This window comes from Ceratosolen solmsi, unplaced genomic scaffold, assembly GCF_000503995.2.
Source record: "Ceratosolen solmsi marchali unplaced genomic scaffold, CerSol_1.0 scaffold13, whole genome shotgun sequence".
Lineage (NCBI taxonomy): Eukaryota > Metazoa > Arthropoda > Insecta > Hymenoptera > Agaonidae > Ceratosolen > Ceratosolen solmsi.
Genome location: NW_011948418.1, coordinates 1,068,728 through 1,084,110, shown reverse-complemented (window position 1 = coordinate 1,084,110; position 15,383 = coordinate 1,068,728). Strand labels below are relative to the sequence as shown.

Sequence of the window (15,383 nt, the reverse complement as noted above, 5' to 3'; positions counted from 1 at the left end):
GGTGCCGCCGAGTCGACCGATGCTCGGAGGCAGCGTAGTCGGCTACACAAGGTTTTATCGACCGTGTCACCACGAATATATGCATTACTGAATATGGAGTGCATCTACTTTACTCGAGGGCTCGTCCACACGCGTGCTCGCGCGAGCGCATGTGCACACACACACACACACACACACACACAGACAGAGAGAGAGAGAGAGAGAGAGAGAGAGAGAGAGAGAGAGATAATAGAACGCAGCGACTAAATTGGCATGCGATGGTTTAAGCACTGGACGATAAAAATTGGCGGTATTATATACAAATATTTCCTCCACTTAAAAAATCAGCGGTAAAATGTTTAGTCCGGTTGTTCGATGATTAACGTAATTGTTTCGTAAGTTTTGCCTGTACGATTTATGGGATTTGTTTGCGTGTGAGCATACGCACAGCCCTGGTACAGTAGAAACCTCGTTCTCTTGACTCTCGTAGGTATTCTTATTTCGTCGTTTTATCATTTGAACATTTTTCTGGTCCGAGGCCTAATACAATTATCCATCGCCGCCGCATGCAAGCCAATCTATTCTGCGGTATTTCTTATTTTTGTTTCTTCGTCGCGATCCAAACTAGCATTTAAGAAAACGAAGTTGGCGCTGGCTAGTAAGATGCTAATATCGTTCCTTATGTCTTCTCCACTCTCTTTCTTTCAGTCGCATCCGTCGCGTGCGCATTTCAGCATCCCATCTTAGTTTTCTTATCGCACTATAATGCTCCAATTCAGCACTCGATCTCCTCTGTTCATGAATATTTTCATCAAATGAAAGCATCAACTAATGTCCAACCGCACAATTTGAAGCTTTTTGCATAAGCGCTGATTTGCGTCAATTTGCATCGATGTGGTCTCGTGCTTCAACACTCGCTTCGGCAATCACTTTCATCGGTAAAAATCACTTTTCCAATTATGCAGCTCCGTATTTTATCCTTTCATTAGCAATATCTGAGAAATTATTATCAAACTCTTTCACCATCTGTTCGTAAAGCTTATGTTGTACAATATATTGTTGACTTTCATCGATTAATTATATAAAATCGCGGTAATAAAATGTGTCCATTCTAGTTCAATTTTCTCAATCTACAAAGGCATGGTTCATATTAATAATAAACGAAATTTGCTGCGCCGGCATTTTATCATTAAAATCAGTGTTTTAAAAATTATATGAGCAATAGTACGAATCTATTATCAGCTCATTAACGCACTAATAAATTAACTAGGTGCTCGGTACTTTGTGTCTGTGCGCCCCTGTGTTTAATTTTAACGTCCTTGTGCTCCTGTTAGTTCGGCTGGCAAATATTATCGATTGCAAAATTATATTACAATCCCAGCTTGATCTTTCACAAATACAGTTGACGCGATGCCTATTAATAATTACTAATAGACACGCGATAGTGCATAATTACGTAGCTCGGTGAAAAGTTCCGTCTCTCTTTAAAATGTTAAACTAAGACAAGTTGGTTAATAATCTTATTATGCGTTACTATGTTTTCGGCTAAAAACAATACTCGTATAATCATCCCGTGAAGTGTCGCTCGAACGAAAATGGCGCATCTTATCGATGAATGTGTGGATCGTATGAAATGAAAAAGCGACGCTGAGATATCGGAATGGGAAGTTTAATCGTGCTGGATGACGAGTTTCGGTACGCACTTACTACTGAACGTAACAACACTCTTCGCGTCCTTTTCCAGCGTTTTGCGCGCGTACGCACACGCGAAGTAGAAGCAAAACTCTGTTCGCGTCTCGGCGACGTCGACCACGAGGTCGCGCGGAAGTCGCGAGCACTTGAGATCGAGATCCGGTACGTCCAAGGATTTTCCCGCCCGACGTCCGTTCTCCCGGATCATCGCAATCCTGAAGCTCCTGCACTTGTGGCTCTTGCAGTGGCCGGTGAGTAGCAGGAGGCCGCCGTTGGCGATATTGTGCACGGCCAGCCACTGGATGTTACCCGGGACGCCGATGTACGTGTCGAGCTTCGTGTGCGCCTGAGCGTCGAACTGCGCACAACGGATTCTCCCATCGACCATGAGACAGATGCCGTAGAGCTCGTGGGCGTTAGAGGTGGCGCGTTGAATCTTCCTGGGATCGGGGACGCGTGCGATCACGAGATTGGTCTCGACGCCAATGCTCGACACATGCATCGCCCTGAAGGTCCACGCGTCGATGTCCGCCCCCGATAGATACAATCCCTTGTCCGGCGATGTTGGACTGATCAATTGCGTGTATACGGCATCAAAGTTGCTGACAAAGGCCACGGGCTCGCCGACCCTTTGACCCTCGAGATCGTGGCTTAGCCGGCAGGTGGACGAATTGACACAGCTCGCCTTGTGCGAGACGACGACGTCGAAACCCGTAGGGTAGACGAGGACGTTGCTCAGTAGGACGCGACCCGCGGCGTTAACCGGAAACGTCAAGATGCGATTTGTGCAATTCGCCATACGGACGAGACTGACTTTGATATTTTGGATCTGATATTGGCTATTGCGCCGTCTTTCCCACCAGACGACGATAACGCGATCCTTGGACAGACGTTCCACCGATACTATTCCCGTGACCTCTTGCCGCAGCTCACCGTCTCCACTGCCAATTAGATTCAGATCGCAGCTCTCGATGCGTGATGTGTTACTCCTGTTGGAGAAAGTTTCTGTCAGAGTCTTTAGCTAATGCTTTCTCAATACAATTAAATCAAGCTCCTAAAAATTTATAATGACTTATCAATTTATCGACTCGAGCTGTTATTGCAGTGTAGATAATCTAATCGGAAGATAATATTTACTCTCCATGCATAAAAAATTAACTAAACCAGCATAATAAAGCTCGAGATTTTTATTATATAAGAGCAGAAAAAAATAAGCTAAAAGGCGGATAATATTTTAAAACAACAATTATAGATAAAACTGTTGCGATAAAACACACAGGGCTTATAATTAAAATAAGCGAACAATTGTTTTAGAAGCTGATTAATGCTCGTGCAATTATACAAGCTTTAAATGAATATATTTTCACCAAGGTAGAATAGGCGTTTCGATCGTCACGTTGCAATTCATTTCTGCGGGTAGTTTATCTTCCGTGCAGACTGCATAAAGAAAGCTATTGTCATCCGTAGCAATGTCCCGAGAATATTTAAATACTCTGTATCCTTGGAATGTCCATTCTTTTTTGAAGCTCCGATTTTCCAAGGCTTGTGTAAACGATTGGGCATACAAAATAGTCGCCAATATCAAAAGCGATTTATTGACTCGTCCCATTACGGAGTCCTTTTATTACTAAGCCAGTCTCTGTCGATCTTCAACTATGAGAGAAAATATTTCAAAATATAATTAATATTTAAATGATCGTTAATTATAGTGTAAATGCCCTATCATATATTTTAATAAATAAAAAAAAAAAAGACCAATTCCTCTCTTAATTAATGCAATAGGACTATCAATCAATGTTCTATACGATCAATTAATTTAAATACAATATTTTGTCGTAAATTTTAATCGTTTAGCGTACATATATATGTAAGGACTAAATGCAGATTATTTTATTTATACTCACCATATTTTTTCAACTTGATTTTCATTTTTCTATAAATTAATTAATATATATATATATATATATATATATATTTTTTTTTTTTCTTTAATTTCTACGTATATTTATTTATTTCAATTAACATGATGAATTTGTAATGTTTCAAACCGCATTGGTATTGTTAATTAATCTAATTTGATAGCCTCCAAATGACATTTTTGTACTTTTTTTTTTGTACAAAATAATTGATTAATTAATGCTTTAATTTATCTATTAAAGTTTATAAGTATATTTTATTTTTTAGTTTGTGAGCAAAATGAAATAGAAGAAATAAAATACGCTAAGATTAAATTTAAAAATTGTATCATATAAGGGATACAAACATTTTCGTACAATATGATTTAAGAAAAAAAATACACACACGCGCGCCTACGCACACACACACACACATATATATATATATATATAATAACCAATTATTTGAATAATTTTGTATATTTAAATTTTAAAAGTGTATAAAAAGTATTTTATGAAAAGTGAAAATTCCATTCCTATGTTTATTATAAGATGCGCATAATTAAAAAAATAATAAACAATATAAAAATATTATTATGGGGTTTTTAAACTTGTCAGTTTAAATAAATATATACAAAATTCACACAATAATTCAAATATTTTATAATTTAAATATATTTTACAACATACTTTACAATATAACTAACAATCATGGTAGAAGGTTATCCGCGGTAAAACTTTGATAATTATATAAACTAAATAAATAATTAATGCAATATGTGTGATATTGAGGTTAATGAAGATAATAAATTATTATTGCTTCGACAGATGCTATTTTATTACTATTATTTATTTATTACTACTGCATTATTCGATTCAAATTGTATACATTTAGGATTTAAAATTTTTGGAATTGTCTCATAAATTAATAAATTGTTATATTAGTTCATTCTTAAATTAATTCTCATATTTTACGTTATATAATTATAAGTATAATGAATAACAACGACTCACTTGTTCACTTCTTCAAGAACTCTTTTGACGATGTGACTACTCAAGCAGCCTAAGTAAAACTGTCTGTGCTCCATTAATCTAGAAACAATAAATTCAAGTCCGTTATTTACGTATGAACGATATAATAAATTGAAATTCTCGAATTATCAATAAACTCGATAACCCATATCAGCTATGGACAAAAGATATTATGTATCATCTCCACATAGAGAGAAGATTTGGAACTTTAAATATAAATAGTTCTCCACTTGTTTTCTTTATAATACATTAGATTATGATAAAAAGAATCTCAGATTTTATTTAGCTCTTAATTTTATAAAAATTTTAATTATATTGAATAATTACAATTTTGTTTAATTCAATAAGTGAGATTATTCTTTTGTAAATTATTATTCAATTATTATTAACAAATAATTAACTTCAAATTCTTCAAATTATCAACTTTTAAATAAATAAATAAATAAATAAATAAATAAATATATATATATATATTTTTTTTATTTTATATAATTATAAATACTTTTGAATCATTTAGAATATATTTAGAAATACGTAGAGTCATGACATTTTCAAATCTTTTTAAATATCGTAACGTTTTAAGTATCGTAAATTTAATAATCATTCGGATTATAATGAATATGTTTCCTCTAATTTATTTATTAAACATAACATTCCAATAATCAATATACTAAAGGCAATCATTCTTGTTAAAAAAAAAGAAGAAGAAGAAATAAAGACACGATTAAATGTAATAATTTATAGTTTTAAATCGGAATACACGTAACTACAGTTATACAAAATAATATAAAAATCAAATGCCACTGATGATTATGGGAACATTATGAAAAAGAAAAACCGGATGTACTTATAGTTTGTTGAACTATATTTTCCTAATATTTCATAATAGTGTCAGAATTAGTAAATCTTATTCTTCTATAATATATAAACTATCGGCTAAAATCTCCCTGCAAATTCTTCGTTGAATTCACTGACACGTTAAGTGCGCAAAACGATTATCCGAAGCTTAATCTCCCGTATCAAATATAGTTTGGAAATAAAAGCACAGAAATATCTGGCAAATTAATGAAACACCATGTGCACCATATTCCACCCGATCCGTTAGCCACTGCGGCACTATGCCGTGGTATTTTTCAAAAAGTAGCCGAGATTCATCATGTTGCGCACCAAGTTCATCTTCCGCTTGTACGCGCACACCTCTTCCGCTCCTAAAAACTCGGAGATATCGGTGGGGACAAGCGATTCATTAAGATTCAAATGGAGCGGAGATGCAAAGCAGTGCACGATGGGAGGCGTGAAACGGAGGCTTTCGCAGCTCTGCAATTACGTCGATGTTCGGCTCCGCAGCCGACGTTTTAATCGTATCGCGCGGCCATCGCTACGAAGGTAATGGTTCAGGGTGTTCTCGAGCCTCCCGAGTCTTCTTTCCCCGTTTTTAGACTATTTTAGGTAGCGCGAGAGACGATCGTGTAAGGCGGGAGGTTATTCCGCTAAAGTAATGGATTTCAAAATGATTTCGCGGAAAGTATTGCTTTTGTTCCTTTTCATTTCTCGTGCGCGGGTCATGACGGATAATTTCGCCCTGCACTTGGTGCTCCCGCAAGTAGAGGCTGCGAAATTTTTATGAAAATTATCCTGATAATGCCACGGTAATCCGAAGATTGCGAGAAACGATTGTAAAAATTACCGTGCCCAACGTTAAAAACTATGTGCGTGCGAGAGGGTTTTCTTTTTTCTTTTTCTTTTTTTTTTTCTTTTTTTTTTTTTAATTCGAATTAAGGAAATTCTAACAGCGCCGCGGAGTAATCGTTATCATTGCTCTCAACGATCAAAGTAATCTTTCTAACTTTATCTGTTTAAAGCGACTTGCGCCCGTGAATTATGACAAATGGCAACGATAAGTGACAATTCGTTATTGTTTCAGTACGCTCGAAGAAATTGAAAGGAGGCGGAATGAATGAATGAATGAGATGGCAAGGTATGGAGAGTCAGAGTCAGAAGTCGATGTGAAATATATCTTGGGAGGGAGAAAACGCAAGGAAGAAAAAAAGACGAAGATGGAAGGGAAAAGCACAGGGATAAAAATGTGGAACCGCGTGGCTCGCCGTACCATGCGAATCGATTCGGTGAAATTTTTCTTGCGCCGCTTGATTTAATGCGAACGGCCATCATTCATACCTTCCAAGATTCACAATTTATTATTTTCTTTAAATCTTCACGCTAAATATATATTTATATTCTAATTGATTAAATAATAATAATCAATGACTGTTTTTCTCCTCTTACAATTGTCTTCACATATTGTTTTAATAAATCTTAAAATAAATTTTAAAGCCAACAAAAACTATCCGAGCGCAATTACTCGAATAATTCCGCGCTTTAGCCGTACGTACAATCAATAATTAATATTACCGAGCAGAGCTATTAACCCGTTTAAAAAACATATTCAATTAATTTTCAAAAATAAATAACACTATATTACGAAGCTACTGGCGAAAAATTCGCGAACGCTCCGAGCCAACAGTTATTTTCCAAGTAGGTCATCCCTGTTGTATCTCAGGAAAACTCCCAGGCTTAACATAACAGACGATCCAATATAACGAAAGAAACTTGCCCGCGCTCGTTATATAGGCCTCCTCTAAACAAGTTCCCGGGGCATAAAGTTCACCGTCCAATGATAAAGTTATGTCGAATATTAAATCCGCGCCTCGCCCAAGGAATTTATGCGGCTCGCGTCGGTAAGGATTACGCGGAACCAGGCACTGAACCACAACTCCCATGCCCATCGCCGCCGATACGATCCAAGTCACGCCGCGATAGTATCGCCGAAGTTTCGGATTACCCCCGATAGCGCCGAGAAATATAGTGATTTCGTATTTAAGAACACGCGCTGTTAAAGCGCCGCTTATTATTTTATACGCGCGGTGAACGCGGAAGCCGATTTCGCGGACTTTTTTTATATCCGGCTAAGCGACTGGCGACTGACGATACGCTCGATGTTACGATTTTACGATCGATCCTCCATTTATTTGCATGCCAATGTGTTTGTGTAATTGCTATGTAACTATTATGCCCTATCACTGAGCTTTTCTATATTTAACTACGGATATATATATATTGAGGTTAATTGAAGAGAATCGCGAGGTTTGAATTTCGGTTAATACTATGTAGTCTCTCATGGTTACTTCGTCGAGATTCAAGGTATCTCGTTAATTTATATTAACTGATTGTTTTTGGCCATTTAAATGTGTCGAAGTCTTAGACGTTTTACGTACACGCATACATCTTTATTGCATTATAACAAACAAACAAAAAAAACTTTAAAATTTCATCGTTTAATGTAGCTGTATGTGGAACTACAGGAGCGTGAAATTGTGCCGCGAGTTGAAAATATCGCCTTCCTGGACGTTGATAAAAGGATAAACATCTACACGAGTTTATGGATAGGTATGTGCTGTTCTGTTTAAAAACATTTGATCGAATGGATTTAGCTATTCATAGCTCGTGACTTACTGCCTTTGCAAATCAACTCGCTCAATACAGCAGCTAAATCGGCGCTACAAAAATATATAATGAAAATTCCATTTATGCCTCGATAGAATTAAATAATAATTTATGAACTATACATTAGGATTTTAATGATGAGACAGATTCTATTTATTGGGTCGTCGCGTTTCTTGCATTATCCGATCCATCGAATAGCTATGAAACATAAAGTTAAACAAAAATAAAGCGCGCACATAAGAATATAAGGATAATTGAAACTAAGCTTTACCAAGTAACGATGTTTATATAAATCACTAATATCTATAATTAGTGTGTGAGAGAGAGAGAGAGAGAGAGAGAGAGAGAGAGAGAGAGAGAGAGAAGTAGTGTGATTTCGCGGTATGCGATCTTTCATCATAATATAAGGCAAACAATTGAACATACAACTGTTCATTATTGTCCGTAATTGCTTTTCCGTAAATGCGGAATCAAAATTGTGAGAAACGGTATTTTTCCAATGGAAAGTATACTCGTAATTTCACGGCACAATAAGAAAACAAGCGGACTTAAATATGATTAAAGCTTCAAACTCGAGCGACAGGCAACGTTAAATTACGCTCATAATTAGCTCTAATCGTTACGATTAACTTACACTTATCTCAAATAGCTTCGGCATCGTTCTACGTATCTTAAATCCGCATAGATATGGCATCGGCCTACCGGGAATTTAATAAGACTCGGAGGAGCAAAGGAGGGACCCGGCGGCGATCACACACGTCGCGTCCCGGTAATTATGCGTGGGTGAATCATTTATTGGAGGAGATCAATGGAATTCGGACCGCTCCTAATTAATTCGATGAGCGCCAGACTTTTTCTTCCATTCGGCTCAAAATATCCAAGTACTTTAAGCAGACATTGATGCGTATTCCCTATACTGTGCAAGAACCTCGGCTACTCATAATTTAAACGTATTTGCATCCGGCGATTTTTGATAATTTGAAAGCGCTAGTTTCTTGGCCAATTTTTTTAGATTAATTATCGAGCATAAATCAGCGCAAGGCTCGAATATTTTATAAGGATACTTAGATCATAGGCAAATTTATAAACAAAACAAAAAACAGAACGGAGCTCACAGACTGCGATGGCATACGTTTAAAATAGATGTCAATTAAACAAAGTGTATGCATTGGGGGTAGCTAACAGGGAGCGTGAATCTTTAATTTATCCTTAAATTTTTATGGAATGAAATAATTCCCAAAAGTGTACGGCGTGAAGCAACAACACATTACCACGACGCGGAAGATTACGAAGCGCAAGCGATGAAATTCACTCGAATAATGATCAGGCCCGATCGAACGCATCTCGCGTGCAAATATTTTGCGCCCGCAATTATCGCGGCGCGGCGGTGAGGTGAGGAGGGGGGGGGGGGGGGGGGGGGGGGGGGGGGGGGAGGAGGAGAGGCGGATAAAGGATAAGACCTTCGCTCGTGCGCTCGTCTCTCGTTAATCCGCGGTAAACAGGATTTGCACCACGTGAAAAATCGACTTGTCGATGATCGGATGGGCGGGGGCACAGGGGGGTTTTCCACTGCCCGAAATAACAGGCACTCGGCGGTCGGCATCATTTGCATATTCGGCACGAGCAACAATAAAACGGGCGGTAAACACGTGTTGCGTTCCCCGCGTGCGCAAATTATTCTGACCCCGAGTTACGGAATTGGCGAGGGGCCGCGAGATGGCGGGAGTGGAGGGCGGTCGAGGGAAGTTCTCGGCGTTGTGAGCCAGAAAGGCACCTTGCAAGCCACCTGGTCGGGAGCGCCTTTTTCTCGTTTTTGCGCGGCAATGATTAGCCGGTGAGCTTTTCGATACTCCACCGATTCGCCAAACTGATTATTAAATCGTCGGTAAGCTTCTAACATGGACGCGACGATAGGCATAAGTGCGGATGAAAGCACTTGTTGGCCGATTATACGGCACAAGCAACAACAGCTTACGTATATCGGCTTTTAAGCTATTGTCGAGCCTCCCGCCCCTCCCCCCACCCACCCAACAACATCAGCATAATTTAATTATTATTTGACGAGTATTGTGCGCTTCGAATGATTATATACCTGCTCGCCGATATTTCATTTTTAATAACAGCGTTTAAGTTTTCAAGTGAAAAAATGTCAATATAATACGTAATACTATTTACGTGATTCGTTTTATTTTATTCTTTTAACTTATTGCTAGCGACTGCAACGAATATTCAACTTAAAATGTATGCCACGCATACTTTTCGCATATTAATATATTTAAGAAAATATTATTAATAGTTTTAAAAAACATGTTATTAGTAAAAATGATGATAGTAATTAAATATTGAATGATGAGTCGCTCATTCGTTAGCAGAACATATTTTTCACAATATTATCAGATTCGACATTATTTCAATTACCTGCGTTCAACATTTTCAACGGGTTTCATAATAATGATTGCGATAGCTAATTTGTATAGTTTTATTAATTTGATTATACTCGTTTCTTATATTTACATTATAATATTAAATTTGCAGACTCTTATATAGAGATTTATATAATCAGCTAATCAATAACAAAAATATCCTTTAAACAAATTAGACAAATTTACTATCAATTTTATTTCTTTAATATGAAATTTTATGAGGAAAGACGTGCAATAATTTATTACCATCTAGCATTGTATTTGTAAGGAAAAAGAGGTCAAAATTTCATGAAATTGTATGTTAAATATATCGTGAACAAACATTTAGGCGTAAGTGCCCGATTAATGAGAAATACAATCTGTACTAAAATAAAATTCATTTAAATAAATATTATGCAAATCTTAATAAATTTTATCGTTGAGCAAAATTTTACTAAAAACAAATAACGCCACCTACATTCATCTACAATCGACTGTGTGAGTTTAATATTAATATTGTAAATAAATGATTGGAATTTAAGAAAGTGTGATCAAGAGGTAGATTATCGAGAATCATAATCAAAACTAACGTATCGCTTACAAAAATCATCAAGTTCCCGAATAAGTAATATACATAAACACCTGCACGCAACAAAATCGTATCATCGGCTCAACAAAGTAAACCCCACCCCGTAATTAAAGTCTCACCCCGATAAACCAACCCTGCCTATTAACAGTGAAATTTCACGGAATGTACAACAGTACATTGGCTTGACGAATGACGAAATGACGAAAGTCCACCAATCGGAGATGTCGTGTTGCGTGTTTTGGCTCATGAGTGAGAATAGAGACAGAGAGAGACAGAGAGAAAGAGAGAGAGAGAGAGAGAGAGAGAGCCATGTAATCGACGGACAATGAGGCACGTGCATCGCATAAATCAGGTGCCGTGCCAAGCTAATCTCCGCCAGTGCCTACGTGTGCCTGACCTATCCTTTCGTGTACGACGACGTTGCTACGCTTCATTATCGCTTTTCTTTCCGACCCACGCGCCACTTCCAAAACCGCCGACATTCGCAAGATCGACGAGAGGGGAGAGGAAGGAGTGATATTTTTCACGGCGCTAATGCCGGTCGCGCGACATTATCATCTAGGCCCTTCCAAACGTCCCTACAGGCACACTTAACTTTATTCGGATTTTTCAGAGCATCGGCAACTCGTCTAATTCGTCCTCTTTAATTATGAGTTTAATTATCCATTTTATTATCCCCGTTATAATGGTTTATCAGTGGCTTTTAATACAAATAGTCTGCGAATGTTGCACGGGGCGTTAAAGCGATGTTCGTTAGGATATAACTGAGCGTGAGTTCAAATAAAATTAATCCTTCGAATATGGCCGTGTGAATGTTTGTTTACATTCTCATTGGATATTCCCGGGTGTTTATATGTAAATACAATTTTAGGCTGCATTGCTACAAATTACTACAAATACAATGATTTAACAAGTGCAAGCGCTCTTATATTATGCGTGCGTAGCTGCTAATTTAGTTGCTTGATTCAAGACTTTGGCCATACAAAGTTCGCATTATGAAATCTCGAGATTATCGAAAGTCATTCAACAAATTCGTCGATTTTCTCATTGAATTCGTCGTAAAGCAAGTACAATAAAATATGATACAGAGTATTGTTTTCTATATGTACACTCAGTTCGAATACACTCGCGGTATTTACATAAATAAGCATTAAGTTCGTCGAATAAATAACTCTATGGCTTTATTAACGGCATCGACTAACATTTGTCGAAAGCGCTCGGCTCTTTAAATTTCCGGGTTTGCCGATAAGAGCGATGAAGAAAGTAGAGCGATTCACCTTTATTGCGGCGTGCGATAATAAAACGCTGTCAGAAAAATGTCAAGCTTGTAATAGTTGGCCGAGACTGCGTAGTCGAGTGAAAATGTTAATAGTCATCGGGTCCCTCGTACGCGCTTATATTAAGCATTTGGCCAAATGACCCTCGCGGCTTTTTCGTCATTAAAGCACGGATAAGCCGCCCGCGATCATCGTCCCTTTTACGCCGCCCTAAAAAGACCCGCACGTTGTTATTTCTTACCTCTGAGCGATGTGCCTTCTCCTCCCCCCTCCATACCCCCTTCATCGCACTCGCCCGCCCGGCCGACAATTCGCTCGCTACCGCCCACCCACCCCTCCACCCGTTAGCTCACGCGTCCAGAAAATGCCGTTGTACGAATGCCTACCGCGGCAAACGAAATCATGTCGGATAATGCTTGCACTAGGAAACCGGTCTAGCGACTGCTATATAAATGTACAATAATTACGTTAATCGTCGGTGCACGAGACGTAATTTATGCCATTAGATGGTGTCGACCTTAGCGACGTATTTATTCGAGAAATACAATCTATTGTCGGATATTTGCTTATTCGGAAACATTGCCACGTTAATTCCCTTGGATTCATGAACATTTGACTGACGTAGTTTTACATATTTTATAATACATATTGTAAGAGGCTCGAATGGGTGTGCTGATAATTATAATTTATTGAGGAATAAGCGATGCTATTTATAATTGTGATAATTCAAATGTGTATAATTCAGAACATGAAATATCGGCCTTTTACATATCTTGAAGAATTAATCATTAAGCGATGAATATCTTGTGTCGAGATCTCTTAATATTATTTAACATTGAAGGATGTCAATTAATCCAAACCTCCTGTTATTTAAAATTGCGGCGGTGTAAATTATGTTTTTCGGATATTTTACAGAATTCGAAAGTAAATTATATACAGACGAGATAAACACGTTTTATTGATAATAATAATAATAATAATAATAATAATAATAATAATAATAATAATAAATAAGGCTATAATTGCCAAAAAATATTGAAATTGTTACATTTGTGCCTTGTTATATGCGTTTGAGGATTGACGTTTCACTTGCTGAATTATGTATACAATTAAATTTCATTAATTAGTTCGTACACAGATGAACTCACATTTTTTTATTTTCCTATTAAGTTGAATTTAACAGTGTTTCTGGTGGCTTTTAAACATTGCCAGTAGGACATAATATTTACAACACATATCACTTTTTCTAAAAGTTAAGCAATAAACGTAATTTCTTACACGTGTTTATACTTTTTTTTTTATAATAGGTATACATAAAAACGTAAAATATATAATATTTAATATTTTCTTACGAAGAATTGAATTCATATTTAGGATGTAATTCACGTTTCGTAAATTGCTATGTATTAATTGAATTGGATTTAATTGAAATGTATGTATCAATTGAATGAAAAAGTTGCTAATAATTCGTCGGAAAATTTATAAAAACAAAATTATTTCATTTGGTAAACCTTTTTATAAAATCTAACAAATTTACTCATTTTTAAATATACTATAAAAATATATCTTATATAATGATATTCATGTTTTAAAATAAAAGAAAAAATATTTTCTTATCCCATAAATCTTAAAATATAGTGATCATTAAAGTCACCTTATTACGTTAAATCTATCAAGAAATCCAACTGTATTTTCTTTTATCATCACTACATTTCCAAAAGATTTTATAAATTATCACAATTATTCTAAAAGGAGAAGAGTATAATAATCCTTAATTTTAATGAATATATATATATAGATATATACCACTTTTTAATTCTCAGATAATATAAAACTATGATGATCAATAGTTATAACACTAAAAATCATTAAAGTTAGAGTTTGTCTTATTACTTTTGTATAAACAATATAAATATTATGACAAGTTATCGTTATAATATGAGAATTAAAATTTGTACTTTTCTCAATCAATTACAATTAGATAGATACTCAATAAAACATATTTAGATCTATCTTCTGAATTATTTGAAATTCATATTTTTTTTAAAATTTAGTCTTTCTTTTCATATTATCTTATCAAATATTAAATATAATTTCACGTCTAAGTAATAGTATAATTGCATGGCTGTCATAATGTTAGTTCATTTATTCTTTCTAAGAATTTCTTTAGTACTCGTACTATTAATCAATTACCTTTTATCGATATTAAAGTGAGAACTCATTTGGTTAATCATAATTCATTATTGACGTAATTTAATTTTTTATATAAGACGTTTCAAATATTCGATTTTTACCTTGTGCTTATTATACAAGAATACTCTTCATTTCAAATACATTTTTAATCAAAAAAGAGATTCTCCAATATCTTGAAATCTTCTTTCAGTCCTGTTATCCTGTCGCTTAATTTAATCTAATTTAAGACATTTTAAATATTTACGATTTAATCTCCAACTGTATGCAAGAGAATTTTTTTTTATCATCAAGAATTAAAAATGATTAAAGACGATCGATAAATTTACAGAACATCAATGCGCAATTACGTTAAATTACGTAAAATTTGTTAAAAAAAAAAAAAAAAAAAATGTGCATTCAACAAAATTTTAAAACGTAAATATTTATAATTGAAATTTAACATTTTTAATTAATTAAAATTATATTACATTCACAGAAACCATGATAACTCAATTATTCAAAAAATTTTAACACAAGTTTATAAACAATATTGAAGAATACATAAACATACAAACTGGATTGTATTTTGTTTTTTAATATTATTGTATTCACGCAATTACTCTCTCTGGTAAATTTTGAATTTATTTTGTCGCTCTAAGGCCCATTATAATAAAAACAAAGTATAGAAAAATTATTTTATTTATTATATAATATTATATATCCCCTTAACAACTTTAATTATTTCTACATACTTTATTTTACATTAATCATGTAGCATTTTTTCAATATATAAAGTAGTCGACATTCGAATTAAAAATCTATCATATTGACATTATTGACT

General features: G+C 35.5%; 1 protein-coding gene across 1 annotated transcript in view; it reads right to left on the bottom strand.

The window, feature by feature from the left end:
• Positions 1-1,365: 1,365 nt before the first annotated feature.
• Positions 1,366-15,383, bottom strand: part of LOC105360086 (uncharacterized) — a 69,557-nt gene continuing 55,539 nt past the window's right edge. Inside the window, exons 2-4 of the mRNA XM_011496877.1 lie at positions 4,581-4,658; positions 3,039-3,324; positions 1,366-2,660 (exon numbers count right to left, since the gene is read on the bottom strand). Of these exons, the coding sequence (XP_011495179.1) occupies positions 1,649-2,660; positions 3,039-3,280 (1,254 nt within the window). The 5' untranslated portion in view covers positions 3,281-3,324; positions 4,581-4,658 and the 3' untranslated portion in view covers positions 1,366-1,648. The remainder of the gene's footprint in view (positions 2,661-3,038; positions 3,325-4,580; positions 4,659-15,383) is intronic.